This window comes from Coenobita brevimanus, chromosome 21 (genome assembly GCF_032717465.1).
Source record: "Coenobita brevimanus isolate Jiangsu-jjx chromosome 21, ASM3271746v2, whole genome shotgun sequence".
Lineage (NCBI taxonomy): Eukaryota > Metazoa > Arthropoda > Malacostraca > Decapoda > Coenobitidae > Coenobita > Coenobita brevimanus.
In genome coordinates this window covers 36656606-36679030 of record NC_136974.1, presented here as the reverse complement: position 1 = coordinate 36679030, position 22425 = coordinate 36656606, and the positions used below count along the sequence as shown (strand labels likewise).

General features: G+C 40.9%; 1 protein-coding gene across 1 annotated transcript in view; it reads left to right on the top strand.

The window, feature by feature from the left end:
• LOC145392156 (uncharacterized) overlaps nucleotides 1-22425 on the top strand; it is a 61882-nt gene that overhangs the window by 22842 nt on the left and 16615 nt on the right. Inside the window, exons 13-20 of the mRNA XM_080266606.1 lie at nucleotides 1557-1621; nucleotides 1700-1834; nucleotides 2360-2541; nucleotides 8077-8284; nucleotides 8373-8389; nucleotides 10107-10874; nucleotides 14859-15067; nucleotides 20812-21000. Of these exons, the coding sequence (XP_080122732.1) occupies nucleotides 1557-1621; nucleotides 1700-1834; nucleotides 2360-2541; nucleotides 8077-8284; nucleotides 8373-8389; nucleotides 10107-10874; nucleotides 14859-15067; nucleotides 20812-21000 (1773 nt within the window). The remainder of the gene's footprint in view (nucleotides 1-1556; nucleotides 1622-1699; nucleotides 1835-2359; nucleotides 2542-8076; nucleotides 8285-8372; nucleotides 8390-10106; nucleotides 10875-14858; nucleotides 15068-20811; nucleotides 21001-22425) is intronic.

Sequence of the window (22425 nt, the reverse complement as noted above, 5' to 3'; positions counted from 1 at the left end):
CTCTATTGTCTTCCATTCTCTCCACGTGACCATACCATCTCAGTACACTTTCATCGATTCTGGTGTCAGACTTCCTCACTCCATGTCTTTCAAGAAGCACATCATTCAGTATCCTCTTCACTCTCTGTATTCCACATACATTCCTCAGCAGTCCCATCTCCACTTCTCTTACACAGTAGTCTCACATCCGTATGTTAAAGTTGGCACTAACATTCCTTCGTGTAAGCCTCGCACAGCGGCAACACTCAAACCTCTATTTCTTATCAAGGCTTTCGTAGCAACAACAACTTTTCTTCCATGTGTCACTCTACTTTCCACTTCTTTTGCCCATTTTTCTCTCTTATATGTCTCTGTACCCGGGTATTTGAACTCTCTCACCAATTCCAGTCTCTCTCCATTCACTGTAATGTCATACTGGGAGACACCTTCCCTCTTACTGACCATTACTTTACTCTCTTCTACATTTACTCTCATGGCACAACTCTCACAGACATCTACAAAACTCTGCACTAGTTTACCAAGCTTTTGTCCAATATTTGCAAGTAGCACTACATCATCAGCATTCAACAAATTTGAGATATTCCATCCATCACCATTCACTACCAACGCCATCCCTCTCTCCATTACTTGTGTTTTTATTTATCATGCCATCCATATATATATATTGAACAACCATGGTGACATCACACAACCTTGTCGCACACCCACATTGATTGTGAACCATTCACTACTCTGATGCCCATTTACCCTTACACATGCCTCACTACCATCATTAAACTCAGACAGCATCTAACAGCTTACCATCTGTACCATACGTATGCAAATCTTCCACAGTCCTTCTCTGTCTACTTTGTTGTATGCTTTTTTCAGATCCATAAATGCCTTTAAAAATGTGCAGATGGTTACACTTGTAAGTTTGAACTCTGATTGTGGGGACTTGAAGGATGTGTGAGTGATTGTCATGCCCATTTTACTAGATACAGCAAAACCTCGATATAATGGTCTTCAATAGACCGGAATTCGCTTTTATCGGACTCGAGGAGCTACCAGACTAAATTCCTATATATATTGGAAAAAGTCCGATAAAGCCAGAAGCAGTCTGGACTGCCTGACCACTTCAGGTATGCTCACCACAATGTGGTAAATAAAAGACATGTTTATCAGTGTACAGTACAGTATTATTATATATATATATTGTACCATTTGATCAATGTAGTGAAGTTATAACACAGTACAGTACCGCAGTGGTAGTCAAAACAGTTTAAAAACATTCATACAATCCGGACTAATGTCTGATATATTGGAAAAAGTCCGGATTAGCAGGGGGAAGTCCGGATGTCGCTTTTATCGGAATTTTGCGTTTTTCGGACTGGCTTGGGCCCCAATTAGTCCGTTATAGTGAGGTCTTACTGTATTGTACTTTTTCTTTCTTTGTTTTTGATCCAACCTCACCCCATACTTTGTTCAGGTTGATAATGATAAATTTTACTGGAATGACATTGCACATTAGTACTGTAGAACTTCTTTACACAGTAAGATCTTCATGGTTTCTCCAGATAACAACCAAGAAGAGGTATGTGCCCATCTTACCCATGCTGCCTATTACACCTGTCTCAAAGGATCCCAAGTTAGTAGTGTCTGCTCCACCAGCTGACACCACTCCACCTAGCACTACCACCACCTCCATCTCACTGGCCTCAGCTGCCACCACGACAACCATCTCTGTCACAACCACAACACCCAGAGCCACCACTTCCCAGCGACCACGGCGTACCAAGAATCAACCCAACAAAAAGCTCTGGCAGACTTTTGAACCTGCTGGCTATAAGAGTAAGTGTGAGCTTTAGGATGGTTTGGCTTTAGCCAGTACATCCACCAGGGAGGTTATTTTTAATGTCTGTCTGTTTGTCAGCAGTACAGTAGTATGGAAAACTAGTGAATGCAATTGCAGCGGATTTGGAATAATTATTGAGAACCAGAAAAGGAGCAGGTGATATCATTTTAGGTAAAAAGAAATGAAAAATAAAAGTCATGAATAACATGAAAAGGGGAATGGAGCTGCTGTGGTGGTGATATGCACTGAGCATTTGTGTTGGATTATACTACTGTGTTACATTGTTATCGTTGTGCACCGTATTTTAGTTTTACTGATACTAGACAGTACTCTTAAATTTAGGAGAGCCTCCAGGTAGTGAAGGGGTTAGTGAAGACTGTAACTTCATCAGTTCCAGATATCTCTCCAAAGGTGATGACAGTTTGTTGGTGGTAAAAGGAAAAAGTATAAAAAGACAAAACATCATCATAGTGAAAATTAAGGAATTAGATGTGACCTGTATATATCTTTTCCCCAAGGGCGGAGAACTCCAACATATTTCACGGGTGGACAGCGTGAAGTGATGGAGGCACATTTCAACCACGATAACTTCCCTGAGCCTGGTGAACAGATGGCCATTGCTCACCAGCTGGGTATTGATTATCCTGTGGTCAAAACTTGGTTCCAAAACACTCGTAAGAACCACCGCAGACAGCTCAAGGAAGAAGGTACCGGTATATTTTAACCTAAATTAGTCCCATGGTTACCTTGAATGTCATGATAGCGTAAGTATCAGCTAATTGATACTGGTACTAATGTGCTTGTCACACTACGAACTGAAAAAACTTAAGTTCCATCACGTATATCTATCTATCTACTGCCAGACGCCATAAACCCGTAAGGGGTGGCCATTTGACTTTGAGTTAGTTGTTTTACGAGGATAAGGCTTGGAATTTCCAAGTGTTGTATACAAATACAGTATGTAAGTTATTTAAAGTTATATCAGCCGCAACTATTGTACATTGAAACATTCATTATATGTTCAGTACTTCTTTTTCTAAAAGTGATGGTTCTTAGAGGAAATAGTCTTTCCATCAGCTCTTTAACTGATATATGGGAATTACTGTAGCAAATGGGTGGTTAACGTGAATGAGTTCAGTAATGGGTAAGGGAATGTAGTCCCCAAGAATGTGTCATTTGCAGTAGTGAAGAGGGCTGTGAAAAGGCTTTAGGTTGAGGTATATTAAAAAATCATGGAATGAAATGGAGATTTTAACTGTTAATGAAAAGTATGACTGTCTGGATGAATGAAGTTGTAACTAATGTAATGAAAAAGGTGAAAAAGTTGTGGATTGCTTCTCTAGCCTACAGGAGTAAAGGTGACTGAATGAGTGCAAAATTTATTGTGGAAGTTATTGTCGGAATACAGTAAACTCTTAATTATTCATTGTAATCCAGCCAAGCCCTGTGTCAAATAATGTGAAATGCCAGATATTGCATAGCACTCCCCTTTGGCTCAATATTTGGCTTTGAGCCGGAATATGTGTTACTGTCTGTCTTGACCCTCTATCCTAAAAACTTTCCCTTGAGTAAAAGATGAAAACTAAGCATAAAATACAATTTAAAAATGACATTACATTGGTACAGTGCTGGTTGGCTACCGATTACGAGCCAGTTGATATGCCTCACCGCTGGATGTTACATAGAACCGCCGTGTACATCCCGTTTCGGCACTGGATATTGCATAATTTCACCGGATACAGTATTGCTTCAATAGAGTTCAGCCAGCAGTGCCGGTTATTGCGTTGGGCCAGATTTTGCAATGACAGTAATTGAGGATTTACTGTATTATAGTAAAGATGTATTTATGTGTAGGTGTATGGTATATACAAGGACTGCTGGGCCTTGGGAACAGGCTGTGTAACATATGCCCAGAGTTGGACACATAAAAAAAAAATAAAAAAATAAAAAAAAAAAATCATAGAGATGGAAAGACATCTCTGAACACCTGGAGAGCTCTGAGCAAGGTAGGAGTGATAGAGGATGTAAGCCTATAGCTTAAATACATACAGTAAGGCAGTGGGTCAAGAATGTGGGCAGGACTATTAAGTACTGTATTATTGGATCTCAGAGAAGCTTATGACAAGACAAAGAAGTAGTTATTATGAAGGGTGTTACTTTTTCGTGGTTTAGAAGGCAAACTTGGGACTGGTTTAAAGAGTATTTGTGATGGTAGCAAAGTATGTGTAATGTTAGGTGGATGCTAAGTGATACAAGATTTTATTGTTCTTAATTATCATCATCATTTTCATCATCATCCAGACCTCCTTTCCCATCCTAGGGTAGGGTGAGGAGTAGCAGGGTCCAGGCAGCTGAAGCTTGCCTAGTCCAATGGGCCATACTTCCATTCAATCATCATTCAAGCCCCAGGAATCCTGACTGTATCTAATACGCCAAATCCCTGATCATGCACTTCTCGCAACATTCATCTAGCCAGTTCGATCTCTTGTCAATCCCCTCACCTCACTGACTTCCATACCTCTCATCCTCACACATCCATCCACCATATGTCTTCACCTTCTCCTTGGCCTTCCTCACCTCCTCCCTCCTTCAGATTCGCTCATATATCCCTTTTCACCACTGTTTTGTTATTCATTCTCTCCACATGACCATACCATCTCAGTACACTCTCTTCGATTCTGGTGTCCACAGGCTTCCTTGCTACGCACCTTTCACGAATCACATTATTTCGTATCCTATCCTTTCTCTGTACTCCACATACATTCCTCAGTAGTCCCATCTCCACCGCTTTCACTCTTTTCATTTTCATGCCTCATCATAGTCTCACATCTATATGCGAAAGTTGGCACTAACACACCTTCATGTAAGCCTTATGCAGCTGCAGCACTCAAGCCTCTGTTTCTTACCAAGGCCTTCATAGCACCAGCTATTTCCTGCCTTTTGTCACTCTACTTTCCACTTCTTTTGCACATTTTCCTCTCTTTTCTATCACTGTACCCAGGTATTTGAACTCTCACCAATTCCAGTCTGTCTCTTCACTGTAACATCACATTGGGAGTCACGTTTTCTCTCGATTACCATCACTTTACTCTTTTCTACATTTACTCTTAAGGCACGATGCTCACGGACATCAACAAAACTCTACACTAGTCTAGCAAGCTGTTGTCCAGTATTTGCAAGTAGTACTGCATCATCAGCATACAACAAATTTGAGATATTCCATTCATCACCATTCACTACCAATGCCATCCCTCTCTCCATTACTCATGTCTTTACTTCTCTCATCGCCTCATCCAAATTTATATTGAGCAAACATGGGGACATCACACAACCTCGTCTCACACCCACATTGATCATGAACCATTTACTTAGATATCCATTTACCCTTACACTTGCTTCACTACCCTCATAAAAACTCTTGATGGCTCCGAGCAGTTTACCATCTACACTGTACATGGGCTAAACCTTCCACAATCCTTCTCTGTCTACTTTTTTCAGATCCATAAATGCCATGAACACCATATAGCCCTTCTCACAAGCCTTCTCCATTACCTGTCTCACCAAAAATATTTGATCCACACATCCTCTGCTACTCCTAAAGCCACCCTGTTCATCACTCACTAGGACTTCTGATATCTCTCTTACTTTCTTAATAAAGATTCTTCCATGTACCTTATCTACAACACTCAGTAAACTTATACCATGATAATTCTTGCACTCACTTCGCTCACCTTTATTTTTGTACAGGGATACAGTCACAGCCTTTTTCTACTCTTGTGGCACAGTTTCACTTATCTGTGCCTTCTTATATATCTCCAGCTAGCGCTTCATTCCCCTCTGTCCACTACACCTAATCATCCCTGCATACACCTCATCAGCCCCAGCTGCTTTCCCATTTTTCAGCTGCTTCACAGCATTCTTCACCTGTGTAAGTGTCATGTTTTTGGGCACTGCATTCCATCTCTGCACATCCCCCAAAACAATCATGTTTACGGTGGCTCTGCTTTCTATATTTCCATTCATCAGTCTTTCAAAATATCCTTTCCATTATAGGTATAGGTAGTTATTGTTGCTGGTGTGGTTATAAGAAGTCAAAATAGTGTTGCAGAAATGTGAGAGATGCTTGTGAGGGATGGAATAATGTTTGACTGAAGCTGCTTAATTGCATGGGCTCTTGTTGCACTAACAGTTGAGACTTGTTTGTCACAGCATAATGCTTTTTTTTTTTTTTTTTTTTTTTTTTTTTTTTTTTTTTTTTGAGAATGTATTTTGTATTTTATTCTTGGTAATGCCTGCTGATTCCTTTTAGCTCAGGAGACCAAATAGATTGAAGTGGTTAGTAATAGTTTCCATTAACCTGTTCAGCCTGAGGACACACGTTCATTATATTCATGTTAACCTCCACATGATATTATTCAGCTTAGGTGATACCCCATAAGTTGAAGTCAGAAGCAGTCTCCACTAACCTCTTTAACCCGCCCCATCCCGACCACTTTTCCACCACTGACTCCTCCCAATCCCGACCATTTTTGGATTTTTTTTTTTTTTTTTTTTTTTTTTTTTTTGCTAAAACCTCCGCATTTGGTGAGAAACATCGAAAAATCATAGAGAAATTGCTCACCTGAGGTTTAAAATACTTGATACAGGTAGCAGTACCTCCTCACCTTACTGTGTTTTCTATGAGGCTGGCTCCAAAGAAAACGAGTTCTATGGGAGTGTAACCATTCCACACCACTCATAAACGGTATTTATTTATTTTGTACGAATTTATATGTAGTACGAGAGAATATTGGTTTTCACACAGTAATATAGGCAATATAAACATTGTTTCACTCATGAAACACATCAGCATATCTGACCTTTTTTGGCGACATTACCTGGTCATCATTTCTGACTGTTTCTTCCTCTAATGCTATGTAAAGTTTGTCCTCCACATTGTCATCGATTGGGGAATCACTCTGGCCCTGAATTTCGTACCGTGGCATGACATGGCTTTACTGGCTAGGTCACTGGTAACAGGTGAATTGCTGAGCCAGTGGCACACAAGGGGGGGGGGTGGAGGTCATGCAGGGTAAGGCATTGTCCCTGCCTGGCATCTTGTAGAGGAAGGTGTCCTGTGTATACATACCAAAAATCACTCGCGAAAATCGAAAATTGTGCAAATTAGGGACCTTGCAATTGATTGGCGTTTATGTACGTCAACGGGATTGGCAGTGATAAAACGTGTGGACGTCAATTCACGTTGATGGGACGCCGCGGGTTAAGTTCCATGACATATTATGTTTAATTCTGGCGTATACTGGACAGTTTTTCTGTGCATACAAGAACTTTCTTAGGTTGAAGAGAATTGAGCTAAACTTTTGAGGAGGAATGCATATGGTGCTTCATCTAATAAGTTTTTCTTTGCATGCTAAGTGGCTGATTTAAAAGACCTCTGTTGATGCTGACATGGTGCACTGTGTGTCTTTTAGTTAACTCAGGTTCAGAATGTTGTTTTGACACAGTTTGTTAAATTTTGTATGGTATTAGCACTCAGCACTGATAAAGCAGCAGATTTCAAGCTTTGCACTGTGTACTACTTTATCTAAATGTTGTGCTGGATTATTTGAAACTGTCATTTCTAGCACTCAGCCCTAGGCTTGTATCATTGGCCTTTCTAGCACATGGCCCTGGAATTACTGTATAACTTATTATTATTGGCCTTTCTAACTCTCAGTCCAGGAATTATAACTTACACTATCATTGGCATTTCTAACACACAGTCGCAGAGCTAAAACTGCCATTGGCATTTCTAGCATTCAGTCCTGGAATTGACCTCTTGCAAGTTTTGGATTACAGGGAAATTAAAAATATTGAGAGAAAATTTTTGTCGTAGTAACATAAAGTGCATTTAAAATAAAAAATTATATTTACTGAACAGTGTTATTTTGCGACTTGGCCATAAGTAAAATACAGTATTGAAGATTCTCCGTCTTTTCAGTGTTTGAGAAATTGCATATTACAGTATATTCCTTATTTGTGGCTAAATTGAAGTGTAACTGTTTTGTCAAAGCTATTTTCACACCAAGTTTGTTAATTCTAAACATGATTAATGGTGATACATTACTACAAAAATTATCATTGTCAGTATTTTCAACTTCCTTGTAGCCCAAAACTCACAAGTGGCCAATTATTACTACCATTGGCATTTTTGACACTCAGTTTTGGAGTTATAGCTGACTCCTTTGATCACCAACCCCCAGACAACTTTGAGTCGGATGGCCCCTTCCACTGTTTGAGCTGCAATGTTGCATTCATCTCACGTGCATCATTGGCTCGGCATGCACAGGATCACAGGAAGGAGACAGCATACCACTGTGGCGAGTGTGATGTTTACTTTGCACACCCAGTTGTCTTTAATACGCACCTCATGAGTCATATTGGTGAGTTCGGGACATTACATGCACTTGTGTAACCCTTTCAGTCTAATGAGTCAGTCTGGCCTTGTTATAAAGATGTGATTTAAAATATCACAATTTTTTGTGCATATTTGATTCAGTAAATTCCAAGAAACTAGTAAATCCATATCACGAGTAAGAAGGAAACTTTAATAGGCTGTTTTTCTTTAATTTACTGAGAACATAATTGCAAACAGGAGCAAGGAATGGGAAGCTTATAGCAAGGACTGATTTTACATTTTGTTTAATCATTCCCACCACCAGATGGTTATATTTAGCCTGTCTTTAGAAAGAGCTTTCTTATTGAAAGAGTTTATGGGAGATAATTTTTAGCCCTGTCAGTGCAAGAACTTTTCCCATTCCTTTAGAATATTGAACATAGCCTGATTGAAAGACAAAATACAGTATATCATCAGGGAGAACCTTAACCCCATTAGTGTGACAACTATTTTTTATTTTTATTCTTCGATACTACTGGTTGATTGTACTCGGCTTAGTAGGGCACTTAATTGTGAAGGAATTAGTGAAGACTACATTTTATTCCTCCAGTTAAAAAATCTCATCTAAGCTGAAAAGAACTCTTTGGATATAGCAAGAATAAAACAAAACACAATTGTATTTAACTGTTTGCTGGAATTATGGAACAAAAACCTCCACAATTTGTAAATTTCTGTGAATAATTCAAGCTGTTGTCAAAGGACCCCTGGAGCCAAAGTTTAACTATTTAATTGCATAAAAACTCTTTAGTGCCTCGAAACATGACTGGACATTAGAATCTACCATGGTATATTTCAGTGTATTGTCAGATTATTTAGCAATTCAGGTTGCTGGATCATCTCAAATTACACCTTAAACCAGAGCATTTTTTATTTAATTTATTATCCCATAAAGTCTTTAGTTGTGGTAGGTGGGGGCACTCACCATCCACTCACTTGATGTAGTGTTGCTCCCGGATATTTGCCCTTTCCTCTCCTCCATCCTTCTTTCCTTCCATCCTCATCTGTCTTTCTTTCCTTAATTCTTTCCTCGTCCATCTGCCTACGGGTGACTTTACACTCCCTCTTCTGTCTTTCTTTCCTTTATTCTTTCCTCTTCCTTCTGCCTGTGGATGACTCTACACTGAGTGACATGCCAAATGGTTTCCTGTACACCAGGGAACCATTTACTTTGCTGGGTGGTAACCATATACGGTAACCAAAGTTGGTGCCTGGTGGTTTAGTGGGTAATTATGGTGCTCCATTCGGATTGAGCTGGTGAAGGTTTATATCCAAGGGGTGGTTTGGGTTTATTGCTCACGTAATGTCACTCATGGATGAGTGAGGCTGGCCATTATCATGTTAAATGCCAGGACGGACTTGCCTAGCCCCGGGCTCCTACACTTCTCATGGGGCAATGTAGAATGAGTGAATGAATGAATGAAGCCTTTAGTAGCAGAATTGCTAATAGTGAGAATGACTCTATATATATTGTCATGATGAAGCAGTTAACACTTTGGATCATAGTTCCTTTTGTTTAGGAGGCTTTTGAGCACCTTCTTCTGAGTGATTTATTTTGCATACCACACCCAGCTGTTGCCTTGCATGTTTCTTTTGGTCTTTCTAATATTAGCGTAGACTTCATAAATACTGTACAAGAGGATATTAATGTGCCATATGCAGGAATAAAGTGACAAGGAAGAGATTTTACAGAACCTTCTCTATTGACAAGGATATTAGTCTTTGACAGGTACCATATTGAACCTGTGAAAACATTTATCCTGTACAATATAATGTTGTGTTATTAATTGTGTTGATCAGTATGTTACTACTTTTTTACTCTCATTTGTTTTTCCACAGCAAAAGTTGGAGTGACCAGAAAGAATAAGGTTGTCAGTGAGGAGGAAGGGGCTGGTTCTTCAAGTGGCCCAATGGAGACATCACCCCTAGACTCTGAAAATGATGACCGAAGTGACAGTGACTCCCAGGAGGAAACACTAAATGAAGAGGAAAATTCATTGCCACTTAATACAGTAGAGAGGGAATCTCAGAAAAATACACAAGACGTAGAAAAGGACCAGCAAGATTCAGATGACACAGAAAACTACCACCCAAGCATGGCCGTGGAGTGTATCTTGGATAATTCGTCAGGGGAGGAGCAGGAGGCTGAGGAAGAAAGTCAAGGGGAAGGACACAAATGTGAGACATGTGGGGAAGGTTTTGCATCACTGATTGCCCTAAAGGAACATTTTGCCAACCACTGCAGTGATCAAAAGAATCCACAGAAGGTGAAGGCTGGTGGAGGATGGCGACGTAGGAGAAAGGCAGGTCGAGGGAGACGTAGGCAGCGAGAGGCTGGGGAGGTGCGTTGTTATGAGTGTCGAGCCTTGTTCTCGGACCGACAGGCATACCTTGCACACTTTGACTCTGCCAAATGTAGTGCATCCCGACAGAGGATTGAGTACACAGATGAGGAACAACAAATTCTAATAACCCACTATAATGACAATAACTTCCCTATGCCTTCGGAGATGAGCCTGCTGGCGAAACGATTGGGTGTACGCTATCGGCAGATTATGCACTGGTTCCAAAACAGGCGCAGTAAAGAACGAAAGCAACAGAAAGAGAGTGAGTTATTGATACTGTTGTGGTTGGTTCTTGTTTTATATACGGTATATATAATACCTTTGACCTAAGTGCCATTTTTTGAAGCACAAAAAGAAAGATGTATAACCAGAAAGCCTAAATTTTTTGCCATTCTTTTAACGAAACTTTTGTAGTATGTAAAGATAACATCAGTACAGTAATCCCTTGGTTAGTGTGAATAATTGGTACTGCACCTAGTGTGTGATAATGAAATTGCATGATAACGAAAGCACAGAACCTATGGACTGTATCCTGATTGGTATTGGGGACCCCTCTTTTAAACCCAAATTTTGCCTTTTACAGCAGTTTAGGCCCACTAAATACATATATACTGTTACGGTAAGCACCAGAAACACACACAGGCATGGCATGGTTAAGCTGATAGAAAGTGATGAAATTGGCACAGTGAAGAAGAAACACACACCATAGAGAGACCTGAGATAGGTTTGAGATAAAGGGTTCTGAGACTAGGGGATGGAGGGATAGTGGTCTCCAACACCAGGGATTAACACTAACTCCGTGAGCAAGGTCTCATCTTTTAATCCTTCAAAGCCATCAGAAACCAGCCTAGATGTGTGATAACAATTGCACCAGCTACTTTCCTTCCTTGTGTCACTCTGCTTTCCACTTCTTTTGCACATTTTCCTCTCTTTTCTATCACTGTACCCATTATTTGAACTCTTTCACCAGTTCCAGTTTCTCTCCATTAACTGTAACATCACACTGGGAGTCACCCTCTCTCTCAGTAACCATCACTTTACTCTATTCTATGTTTACCCTCAAGGCAGGACGCTCACAGGTATCAACAAAACCCTGCACTAGTCTACCAAGTTCTTGTCCGGTATTTGCAAGTAGTACTGCATCATCAGCATACAACAAATTTGAGATATTCCATTCATTACTAGTGCTATCCCACTCTCCATTACTAGTGTTTTTACTTCCTTCATCACCCCATTCATATATATATATTTTGAACAAACATGGGGACGTCACACATCCTTGACGCACGTCCACACCAGTCGTGAACCCTTCACTTAGATGCCAATTTACCCTTACACTTGCTTCACTACCATCATAAATACTCTTGATGGCACCTAGCAGCTTACCATCTACGCCATGCCTGTGCAAAACCTTCCACAGTCCGTCTCTGTCCACTTTGTCGTATGCTTTTACCAGATCCATCAATGTCATAAACACCGTATAGTCGTTCTCACAAGCCTTCTCCACTATCTGTCTCACTGCAGATATTTGAACCACACATCCTCTGCCACTCCTTAAGCCACCCTGCTCATCACTCACCAGGACTTCTGATATCTATCTTATTTTATGTATAATAATTCTTCCATATGCCCTCCGTACCACACTCAGTATACTGTACTTGCGTCATGAGTATTCTTGCACTCACATCGCTCACCTTCATTTTTGTACAGGGGTCCAATCACAGTCTTTTTTCACTCTGTTGGCACAGTTTCACTCACCCATGCCTTCTTACATATCTCCTACAAGCACTTCATTCCCCTCTTTCCATTACACTTTATCATCTCTGCATACACCTCATCAACCCCAGCTGCTTTCCCATTTTTCAGCCATTTCACAGCTTTCTTCACCTGTGTGAAAGTCACGCTTCTTGGCACTGCATTCCTTCTCTGCACATCCTCAAAACCAGTCATGTTTACAGTGGCTCTGCTCTCTCTATTCTCATTCTTCAGGCTTTCAAAATATTCTTTCCATCTGGTCCTTACTTCATCCTTATGGGTTAATAATCTACCACTTTCATCCTTCACACTTTCACATTTCTTTCCACTGTCACTTCTACATTTCCGCACCTCTCTCCAGAGTAACTTCCACTTTTCAGAGTAATTTGCATTCATTTTTCTTCCTAGATCATCATTTACCTCCTCCTCTTTCCCCTTCACTAGTCTCTTTACGTGCTTCTTGCTGTCAATATATTCAGTTCTTATTTCAATTGAACCCCTGTCCAGTAACCACTCTGGCCATTTCTTCCTCTTTTCCTCCAGTGCTCTCTTAACCTCTTCATCCCACCATGCTGTACCTTTCTTCTTTGTTGTTACCATTGCCACACCACACACTGCTTTAGCATTCCAAACTAAGCAGTCCCTGTATGCATTCCACAGGCTGTCCATATCCATTTCATTCCAATTCACTGATTCTCAGTCCTCCCTTACTTTGGTCCTGTATTCATTTGTTATTTCTTTGTTCCTCAGCTTCTCGACTTTCAGTCTTTCTCCCTAAGTCCTCCCCTACTTTGGTCCTGTATTCAATTGTTATTTCTTTGTTCCTCAGCTTCTCGACTTTCAGTCTTTCTCCCTGGCTGCTCCAATTTCTCCTGGTCCACCTCACTCCTCTCGGCTTGATCTTGCCTACCACAATCATGTGATCTGACAGACCTCCACATCATCCTCTCACGGCCCTCGTATCAGCAACCATTCCCTGCATTGACCTCTCTATGAGCATATAATCAATCAGGCTCCTTTCAACACGATCCCCGTTCCCTCAATACCATGTATTTGTATGTGCATCTTTGTATTTGAAATATGAGTTACAAATACAGTACATAACTCCTTTTCCTGACACATCCTTCAGTCGCTTCCCATTATCATTTTCTCCTGGCACCCCGTTACAATCTTTTATGTCATCCTCAGGACCAGCGCCTACTCTTCCATTCTTATTGCCCATTACGATCCCTTTATAGCTCCTGGGCATTTCTCCCACTACTTTATCCAGCTCATCCCAAAACCTGTCTTTCTCTCTCTCACTCCTGTTATCACATGGTGCATACACTACAATTACTGCCACTTTCACCTTCTTAAACTTGAACTTGACATGCATACATCTCGAGCTGACACATTTGTGTTCTCTCATTCCACTCTGCCACACTTCATTCATCAACAAAGCAACTCCTTCCTTGCATCATCCTTGCCCATTCATGCCCAACCTTACACACTTCACACCCTTTCATCTTTGTTTCACACAATGCCATCTCAGCATGTCTCTCACTCTTGAACACATTCACCACTTCCACCGTCTTACTTTCCTCATTCTCACCTCTCACATTCCATATGGCCATGCAAATCTGGCCATTTGGTTGGGGCCTTGGGCAGCTATTGGGCCCTCAGAGGCAGTCTGAAACATTTGCCATGATTAAGTGATTTTAGATAGGGGAATGTGGGGGACACTTAACTCAGACACTTAACCCAGGTTATATGGTTACCACCCAGTGAAGTAAGTAGTTTCCTGGTTACAGGAAACCATTTGGCTTGTCACTCAGTGTAGAAACCATGAGGCATCCCTACATTGAGTAAGTGGATGATGAGTGTCCTGATCTACCACAGTGATGGATGCCCTCTTCTTCCACAGTTAGTACAATACTCATTTATTTATGTGAAATCTTTCATCTCTGTCCTCATAAGAAGTAATGTTCTTGTTTGCTATTTTACTCAACAGTTTTTGCCAGAAAATTGCCTGTTATAGTTCAGTAGCTACACTAGTAACACTTTCAGCCTGTTCATGTCCTTTTTTTTTTTTTTTTTTTTTTTTTTTTTTTTTTTTTTCCCAAGCCATTTTATTCAGCTTAGGTGAGTCCTTTAATAATGAATGGATTACTGGAGGCAGCATCTGTCCCCTCTAGTTTAAAAAATTTCTTGTAAGTTGAATTAGGTTACTAGTGTTTGAAGATGGCAAAAATATAATGAAAATAACTTCCTTGGGCTGAAGGGGCTAATACTGAGTCTTCTAGTGGCACTCATCATTTTAAATAAGAGATATGTTCCAAAGTATCACACTTGTTTCCGTACAAATAATATTGTAGCTAAATTGGGAGAAAACTGGCTTATCAGCTTTGTATGTTGTAATAGAATTTCTACAGGCATTTTTTTTGTCAGCAGTGGTGAAAAAAAAAGAAAAAGGGTAACTTGTAACTAGAACTCTGTATCCATATCATCACAGAGAAGTACCCACCAGTGGAATGTGGAGAGTGCAAGTCAACATTTGTGACATCAGGGAACTTGAAGAAACACTGTGAGATAGTACACAGGCAGCTTAGTGGACCTGTGGCAGAGTTTGCGTGCCTCTTCTCTGGCTGTCACGCTGTATTCACCAATGCTGATTTGTTGGTGACGCACAGACTCTGTCACCAGACACAAACACAGGTTCAAGTAAGTAACTTTTGTACAGTGAGCTTACATCCATAATGGACTTTAGATCAGACAGCACTGCCATACTGGATTATTTCCATACTGAATAAATAATAACCTTATTATTGCTCACGTAGTGCCACTCAAGGACGAGTGAGGCTGGTCACTCTCATCTTAAATGTCAGCACCAACTTGCTTAGCCCTGAGCTCCTACGCTCCCCATGGGGCAACACAGGATTGGTTGATGGATAGATGGATGGAGAAAATTATTTTAGGTCAGGCAAAACTCAAATTCAAGACACAGAGTCCCTAGGATATTGCAGAGGGTGATAGGCAGATACATACAGAAAAATGCGGTTAACATATGTATTGAAACACTTGAGATTATTGCATGGCATGATAAGGGCAGAGCAGGTAGCAAAAAACAAAAAAGAAGAAATAACAAAAAGGAAAAGGATAATGGTTCTTTTCAACACTTGGTGAAAATGCTGGAGAGCTCCCATACAGAGTTTACAGTTGTATATTTTCCTCAGCAAACTAATTGTCATTGTGATACATTAGAATGACCAGATAATGAAGGTACTGGAGTGAATCCTAGAAGGTATGATGAGGGAAAGAGTTAATATTGATGAGATGCAGTTTGGGTTTATATTAGGCAGTGGGACCATTGATGCCATATTCATTGTCCAACAGCTTCAGGAAAAATATATAGGAAAGAAAAGGGAGCTGTACATTGTTTTTAACCCAATAACAGCTGCATCAGGTTTCCTGGTCTGCCCCCCCCCATGTGCAAAAAATAAACAGGAAAAATGTTTTTCTCCAAAATTATATTTGGTCATATGAAATGAAAAAGTGCATGGAAAAGTATAGGGAAAACTTAAATGAGTTCATTATTTACCTTAGTTCAGTCATGGTGGTGGAGGAATGCACGGATGGTGGTGGATATAGCTCATTTGAGATGCCAAACAGGATTAGAAATGCACCCATTAAAGAAAAGAAGAAAAAAAACTTGCTCATATGATGTATGTAGCTGCTATGTGTTTTCCATCATATGAAGTACTTAGCAGCTATCAGGTTAGTGGTTAGGAGAAGGCCTTTGACAGAGCTCCTAGGGAGGTGGTGAAGTGGGTGGTAAGAAAGGATGGGACTGAGGAGTGGCTGATTAGAGTGATTATGGATATTTATGTGGGTACATGCACCCAGGTGAGAGTGAATGGAAATTTGAATGATGAGTTTTTCTTGCATGTTAATGTGCATCAAAGGTCAGTCTTGAGCCCCTTGTTGTTTATCATGATGCTTAAAGCTTTCTCACATGACTTCATAAATGGCCTCCCATATGAAGTTGGGAGATGTTTTATGCTTATGACTTGGTGTTGATTGCAGAGAATGAAATGGAGGTGGAGGAAGGATTTAGGAAGTGGAGAGATGGAATGGGGCACAAAGGTTTGGGCATAAATGGAGATAAAACAGGAGTGATTATCTAGGGCTGGTGGTGTTACTGACAAAGCAGAGGTAGTGTGACTATATGCAGTTTGCCCCAAGGGTATAGGAAGGAACCCCACCTTTTGCAGTGTTTGTGATAAGTGGGTTCATAAGAGATGTAGTGATATTAGTGGCAGAGTGTGAAATAATGTTGATTTCATGTGTGCGGTGTTTTGGAGAGAGTATGTAGCGATTGTTGGGCATGAGAGGACTGATCTTGCTGGAGAGTCTTTTGAGTCTGTGTTGGAGTTTTGTTATTTAGAGACATATTTGCTGGCTGTGGCTAGGGTAAGGAGTACTTGGAGGAAGTTCAGGGAGCTGTTGCCTTTCCTGAGATGAGAGGGCTCTCCATCTGTGCTAAGGGATCTTTGCATGTGGTATGTGTTAGGAGTGTAATACTGTATTTTAATGGGACCTGGGAAGTAACGGAAGAGGATACTGTAGGCTCAAATGTACAGAAATGACACCGACAAATGAATGTATGTTGCATCCTTGAATTTGAGGCCTGTGGTTGCTAGGATTGTGATTGAAGAGTTGAGAGTAAGGATGAGACTAGAATGTATTGGTGTTGTGATGAGGAAGGATTGATTGAGATGGATTGGGCATGTTGAAGGATGGAGAATGACAGTTGCAGAAGCTGAGAAGACTGAACGTAGGAGGTTGGGTTGTGAAAGGCAGACTGAGAAGGACCTACAGGGAGGTCACAGGGTGTTACCTCAGGGATAATGGACTGAATGGGGAGACAGCCAGAAATCGAGCAAGTGGAGAGTCGCCATTAGGTGAACAAGGCTGATGCATGAAAGCATGTTGGAGCCTTTAAAAATGACGTAATATGAATGATACAAGAAATGCATAGTTTTGAAGATACTGTACAGTAATCCCTCGATTTTTGGGTGTAATAGAGCCAAAGGCATATCTGGATACAGACGAAATCGGTACATGGAGCAGTATCCCCTACTGTACCTATACCCTACCTGTACCCAGCCCATATGTACAGTACCCCTTCTGTTTGTGGTAGTGTTCTCTGGTCGTTCAGGTGTTTGTACACATCAAAACTCACATGGAAATATCCAGTATAATGCTAGACACTAAGAAAGCAATGGATAACCAACAAACATTCACAAATACCATACCTGTATGTATAGTACCCCTCCTGATTGTGGCAGACTTCTTTGGTCTTTCATCTATGTAGACATCAAAACACACATGGTAATATTTAGTATAATGCCAGACACTAAGAAAACAATGCATAAACAGCAAAAATCCACCAAAAAATAAATGAAGACAATAGTTGTAAAAACAGTGTTAACCCTCTTGGGAACCGTAAGTTTCAGTTTGTTTGGGGGAAACACACACAGAGCTGAGAACCAAACAATGGCTGTTTCCATGTGTGCAAAGGAAAACATTTCCACAGCCAAATTTGCCCCTGGAAATTGGTTATACTGGTATAAATTATATATCATCATCACTGGTGTTTATAAGATAAGCTAATAAAATCACACAATAAGATAAGCTAATAAAATCACACAATAAGATAAGCTAATAAAATCACACAATAAGATAAGCTAATAAACTCACACAATAAGATAAGCTAATAAAAACACACAAAACTGATGAGTAAAAGTACAGAAATGCAGTGAGAATAAACTTGTTCATGAGTACAAAGTAACTTCCCAACATCCTAGCGCTAAATTTTGCCTGCATCATGCAGGAGCTAAGCACATGTCCAGATGCAAAATTTCATGAGCTTTCTCATGGTGTTTTTGGAATTTTGATATGATCAGTAGTATTTTATTAAACTGCCCAAAACTTAACAACTCACTGGTGGTGATGCTGGGATGGTGGGAGAGGGCAGCACACTAAGCCGGGGTAGGAGAATGAGGGTGGGGGGACAGGGAGGGAAATACGCCTGGCAGCACTGAGCTTGGAGGGGAATGGAGGAGGGATGGGGGGGGGTGAGAGGCAAGAACGACTAGGGGACTTCGACCATTCGATGAGGGAGTTGGATGGCCATATTTGCGCATCTCTTGTGTTGCAGTCTGTATTACTCACGCGTGGCCGTTAGCATCCAAATTATCTTGGCCGTGAGGGGGCTTTGACCATTCAGTAGGGAGGCGGACAGCTATTTTACTCATCATGTGGTTTATGGGCCTGTATTACTAGAGGGCTGGTGGAACTTTCCAAGCGATCATGGTTGCCGGGGGACTTTGACTATTTGGTAGGGAGCCGGACAGCCATTTTCCTCTGCTTGTGGGTTACGTGCCTGTATTACCCTTGCTCTAGCTGAACTTTCCGAGTGATAGGGGCAGCTAGGGAATTTTGACCATTTGGTAGGGAACCGGACAACCATTTTTGTTTCTCTTGTGGGTTCTGTCTATTAACTGTGTGTGGCGGGAGAGGCTGGCCAGCCATCCAACCGTTTTTTTTTTTTTTTTTTTTTTTTTTTTTTTTTTTAGGCCGTCCAGATGCAGATGTCCATTTTTGTTTCTCTTGTGGGTTCTGTCTATTAACTGTGTGTGGCGGGAGAGGCTGGCCAGCCACCCAACCGTTTTTTTTTTTTTTTTAGGCCGTCCAGATGCTGATGTCGGAGCCGTTACATTCTGATATGGACAAATAAATTCGGATACGGATTCAATAGAGCCAAAGTCTAATGTCCAGATACGGAGCAGTCCAGATAATCGAGTGATTTCTGTATTGAGCACCCAACCCCATCCGTTTTACACACAAAATTAGGCAGGTGGCCACCATCCATGTCGGACTTTCAGGTTGATTTGGCTTCAAAGTCAGTCTCTCACAAATCATTCATCCCTACTAATCAAACCTAATATGACCTAACTTAACCTAATTCAGCCTAACCTGTCATAATGTAAATTAACTAAAAGGAATGATTTAGGGACAAATGAGTTTTGGGTTCATATTGGTCTATTGTCCTCTGTGAGTAGGACGCCACCACAAACATCAACAAATCTAGCTTGGTGCATTTTAGTAATGTAAATTTTTTTTTTTTGCAGACTGGGGGTGTCATAAATGAATTGTACAGTTATGAAAACCCTTGTCATAAATCTGTCTTCATTTGTTCATAGTAGCTCTCCTATAGTTTTCCCAATATGTTGTGCCTGAGAGCACAGAGACTCTGACACTCAGTGACCCTAAAGTCAAGGCACAAAAATCCCTAGAATGTTGTAAACAATAATAGGTAAACACATACACAAAAATGAGTGGTCGTGTGAACTAAGTTGTTTTCACGTCAAATCAGAAAACACCAGAAGACGAGTTCAGAGTTCTACAGTATTCTTGCAACCTTAATTTTTTTTTATCCTGATGGTAGAATTTTCTTTTTTTCTGGGAAAAGTTTTTGAGTGTAGATTGTGATTCTTATAATATTTTGGCCATATCTGTGATATTAACTGTAATCACTCAATTATCCGGATGCTCCGTATCTGATCATACTCCATATATGGATGTTAGGCCATGGCTTTATTAGCTCATTATCCAGATTTATTTGTCCGTACCCTGACATAAAAGTTGTGGGCTTGGCAGCCGGCTGGCTTACAAAGCCAAAAAAGTCCATTAGGTGGTTCACCGGCCTTTGTGTCCATGTGCAGGTAATAGACCGTAACTCACAATCAGTGCAAGGCTGTCCAGCTCCCAACCGAATGTTCAAAGTCCCCTGGCCCCCCGATCACTGGTTACATCCCAGCAGCATGCGTGTATTACAGACCGTAACCCAGACGCTGAGCGAGAATGGCTGTCTGGCTCCCAGCTGAATGGTCAAAGTCACCCGGCCGCCCGGATTAGCCGGAAACTCCTGGCCATGCACGGCTATCCGCCTCCTAACCAAATGGTCAAAGTTACATCGCTGTCTGAAATACATGGGCACTCCTTATGCCCATAATGTACCGGGACCCAGTGTTTCTGCCACGTTGCGACATTTGCCTGGGCGAGCGAAAAGGACCCTTGCACTCGTAGGTCAATGTGCCACCTTTTTGCTTGTATGCTCATAGTCAAGTGTGGGTAGAGACATGGCAGCGCTGTACACTCCCCAGTGATACCGCACTTCATTTACATCAACCTCTGACGGCATGAATGATTAATGATTGTCTGGCTCATTTCACTGGGCTTGTTGTAAATAGTTCTTCCTCATGCATACTTTCTCATTGCTTGTTTCTTGATCCTGCTTCATCCCATCTATACTGTAGGTGTTAAATGTGGTCAGGATAATGCTGAATGATGAATATAGTGATTGATATTCTGATATGCACTTCATCCTCTTCCCTTAACAGGTGGATGGGGACAGTAAAGTCAGTGGTGGAGGTGGCAGTGTGGGCAGCAGTGGTGGTGGTCCATTGTGGAAGAACTACACAGTGCTTGAAGCTCACTATGGTGACAACAATTTCCCAGATCCCATGGATATTGGATTTATTGCTCGACGCCTCCAAGTTGACCCACTCCATGTACACCTTTGGTTCAAGGTAAGAAGTGAGTTGGAAATCTTTAGATTTAGAGATCATTAACCCATGCCAGCTTTTGCAGGTCTTTTTACCTAATGGCAGGATTCCATGTATTTTGATCTTGAGCCATTTCTGTGCTTATCTCCTGAAACCAGAGGCTGCCATACAGGGTCTCACCTCGATTTGGTTCTGGACATTATTCTCATTCACCTCTCCACCCCTTCTCAGCTAGTCACCCTCTTGCCATCCTTTTAGTATGCCCAGCTATCGCACCACATGGTTTGCATCATTTTTCTCTTATTTCATGTCAGATCTCATGTGCAGCAAACTGTTCTCTGTTCTGTCACTCATTGTGAACATACTTTTCTATCTTATCATCTAATTCTATGCATTCCAGTTTGCATGTTTCCTTTTCTCATACAGGCCAAGTTTCAGTACTGTGCAGCATACCACTTTTTATCCATGTTTTTTAGTACCCTTGGCATGAAAGGAGAAACCATTCATAGTCAGGAGAAGCAACATTTCCCTTTCTTCTCTCCACTTCTCATTCTAGCAATGGAACTAGCCTCCATACCTCCTTCTGCATTCTGTACATTCTCAGTCCATTTACTGCCATGTTCACATTTGAGTATTTTAGTCAGACTACGCATAGACCATTTTATTCTGCTGAGCAGTTGAAAGCAATCCGAAGGTTAACTGAGATAGTTTTTTTTTTTTTTTTTTCTCCCTCACTTGACCAAGATTGTCCTGTGTTAGCCTGAGTAAGATCTTTATAAATCTATAAAAGGCAAAAAGGTTAATAAAACTGCTTATACAGGTACCCCATTCCACAGTACATATTATGCACAGTCCAAGAGACACGAGTTACTTTAGAGACACCTTATTTATTTGATTTCTCTCTCACTAGATGTTCTTGTAATTCTATTAATATTAATTGACAGTAGTCAGAGTAAGATAGATGTCATCATACTGAATTGTTTATAAATGTTGTCCTTAGATATGGAAGCTGAAAAACCAAGCAGTTAGGGATGCCTTCTATAGGGAGATAAGGAGAGTGGTGGCTGAACAGGCAGATGTTGACAGAAGTTTTAATGAACAGTACAGAGCCTTCAATGGCAACCTCTTGAGAGTTACTGATTCAGTGTGTGGATGGACAAGAGGCCCACCAAGAGCTAAAGTAACTTGGTGGTGGGATGAGGAAAAGAAGGTTTTTTTGGGAATGGAAGAAGGGTGGTAACAGAGAGGAAGACTCAACTGCCAAGTGTAGGACCAGAAAAGAGGTTTACAGGGTGAAGTTTGAGTCACAGACTTTAACTTGATAATCTAAATCATGTGGAAAGGAAGAATATGATATTCAAGGTGGCAAATCAGATGGAGAGGGAGGATAGGGATATCATATGTGAGCAGTGTATGAAGAATGATGAAGGAAGGGTAGTGGTGAACAGT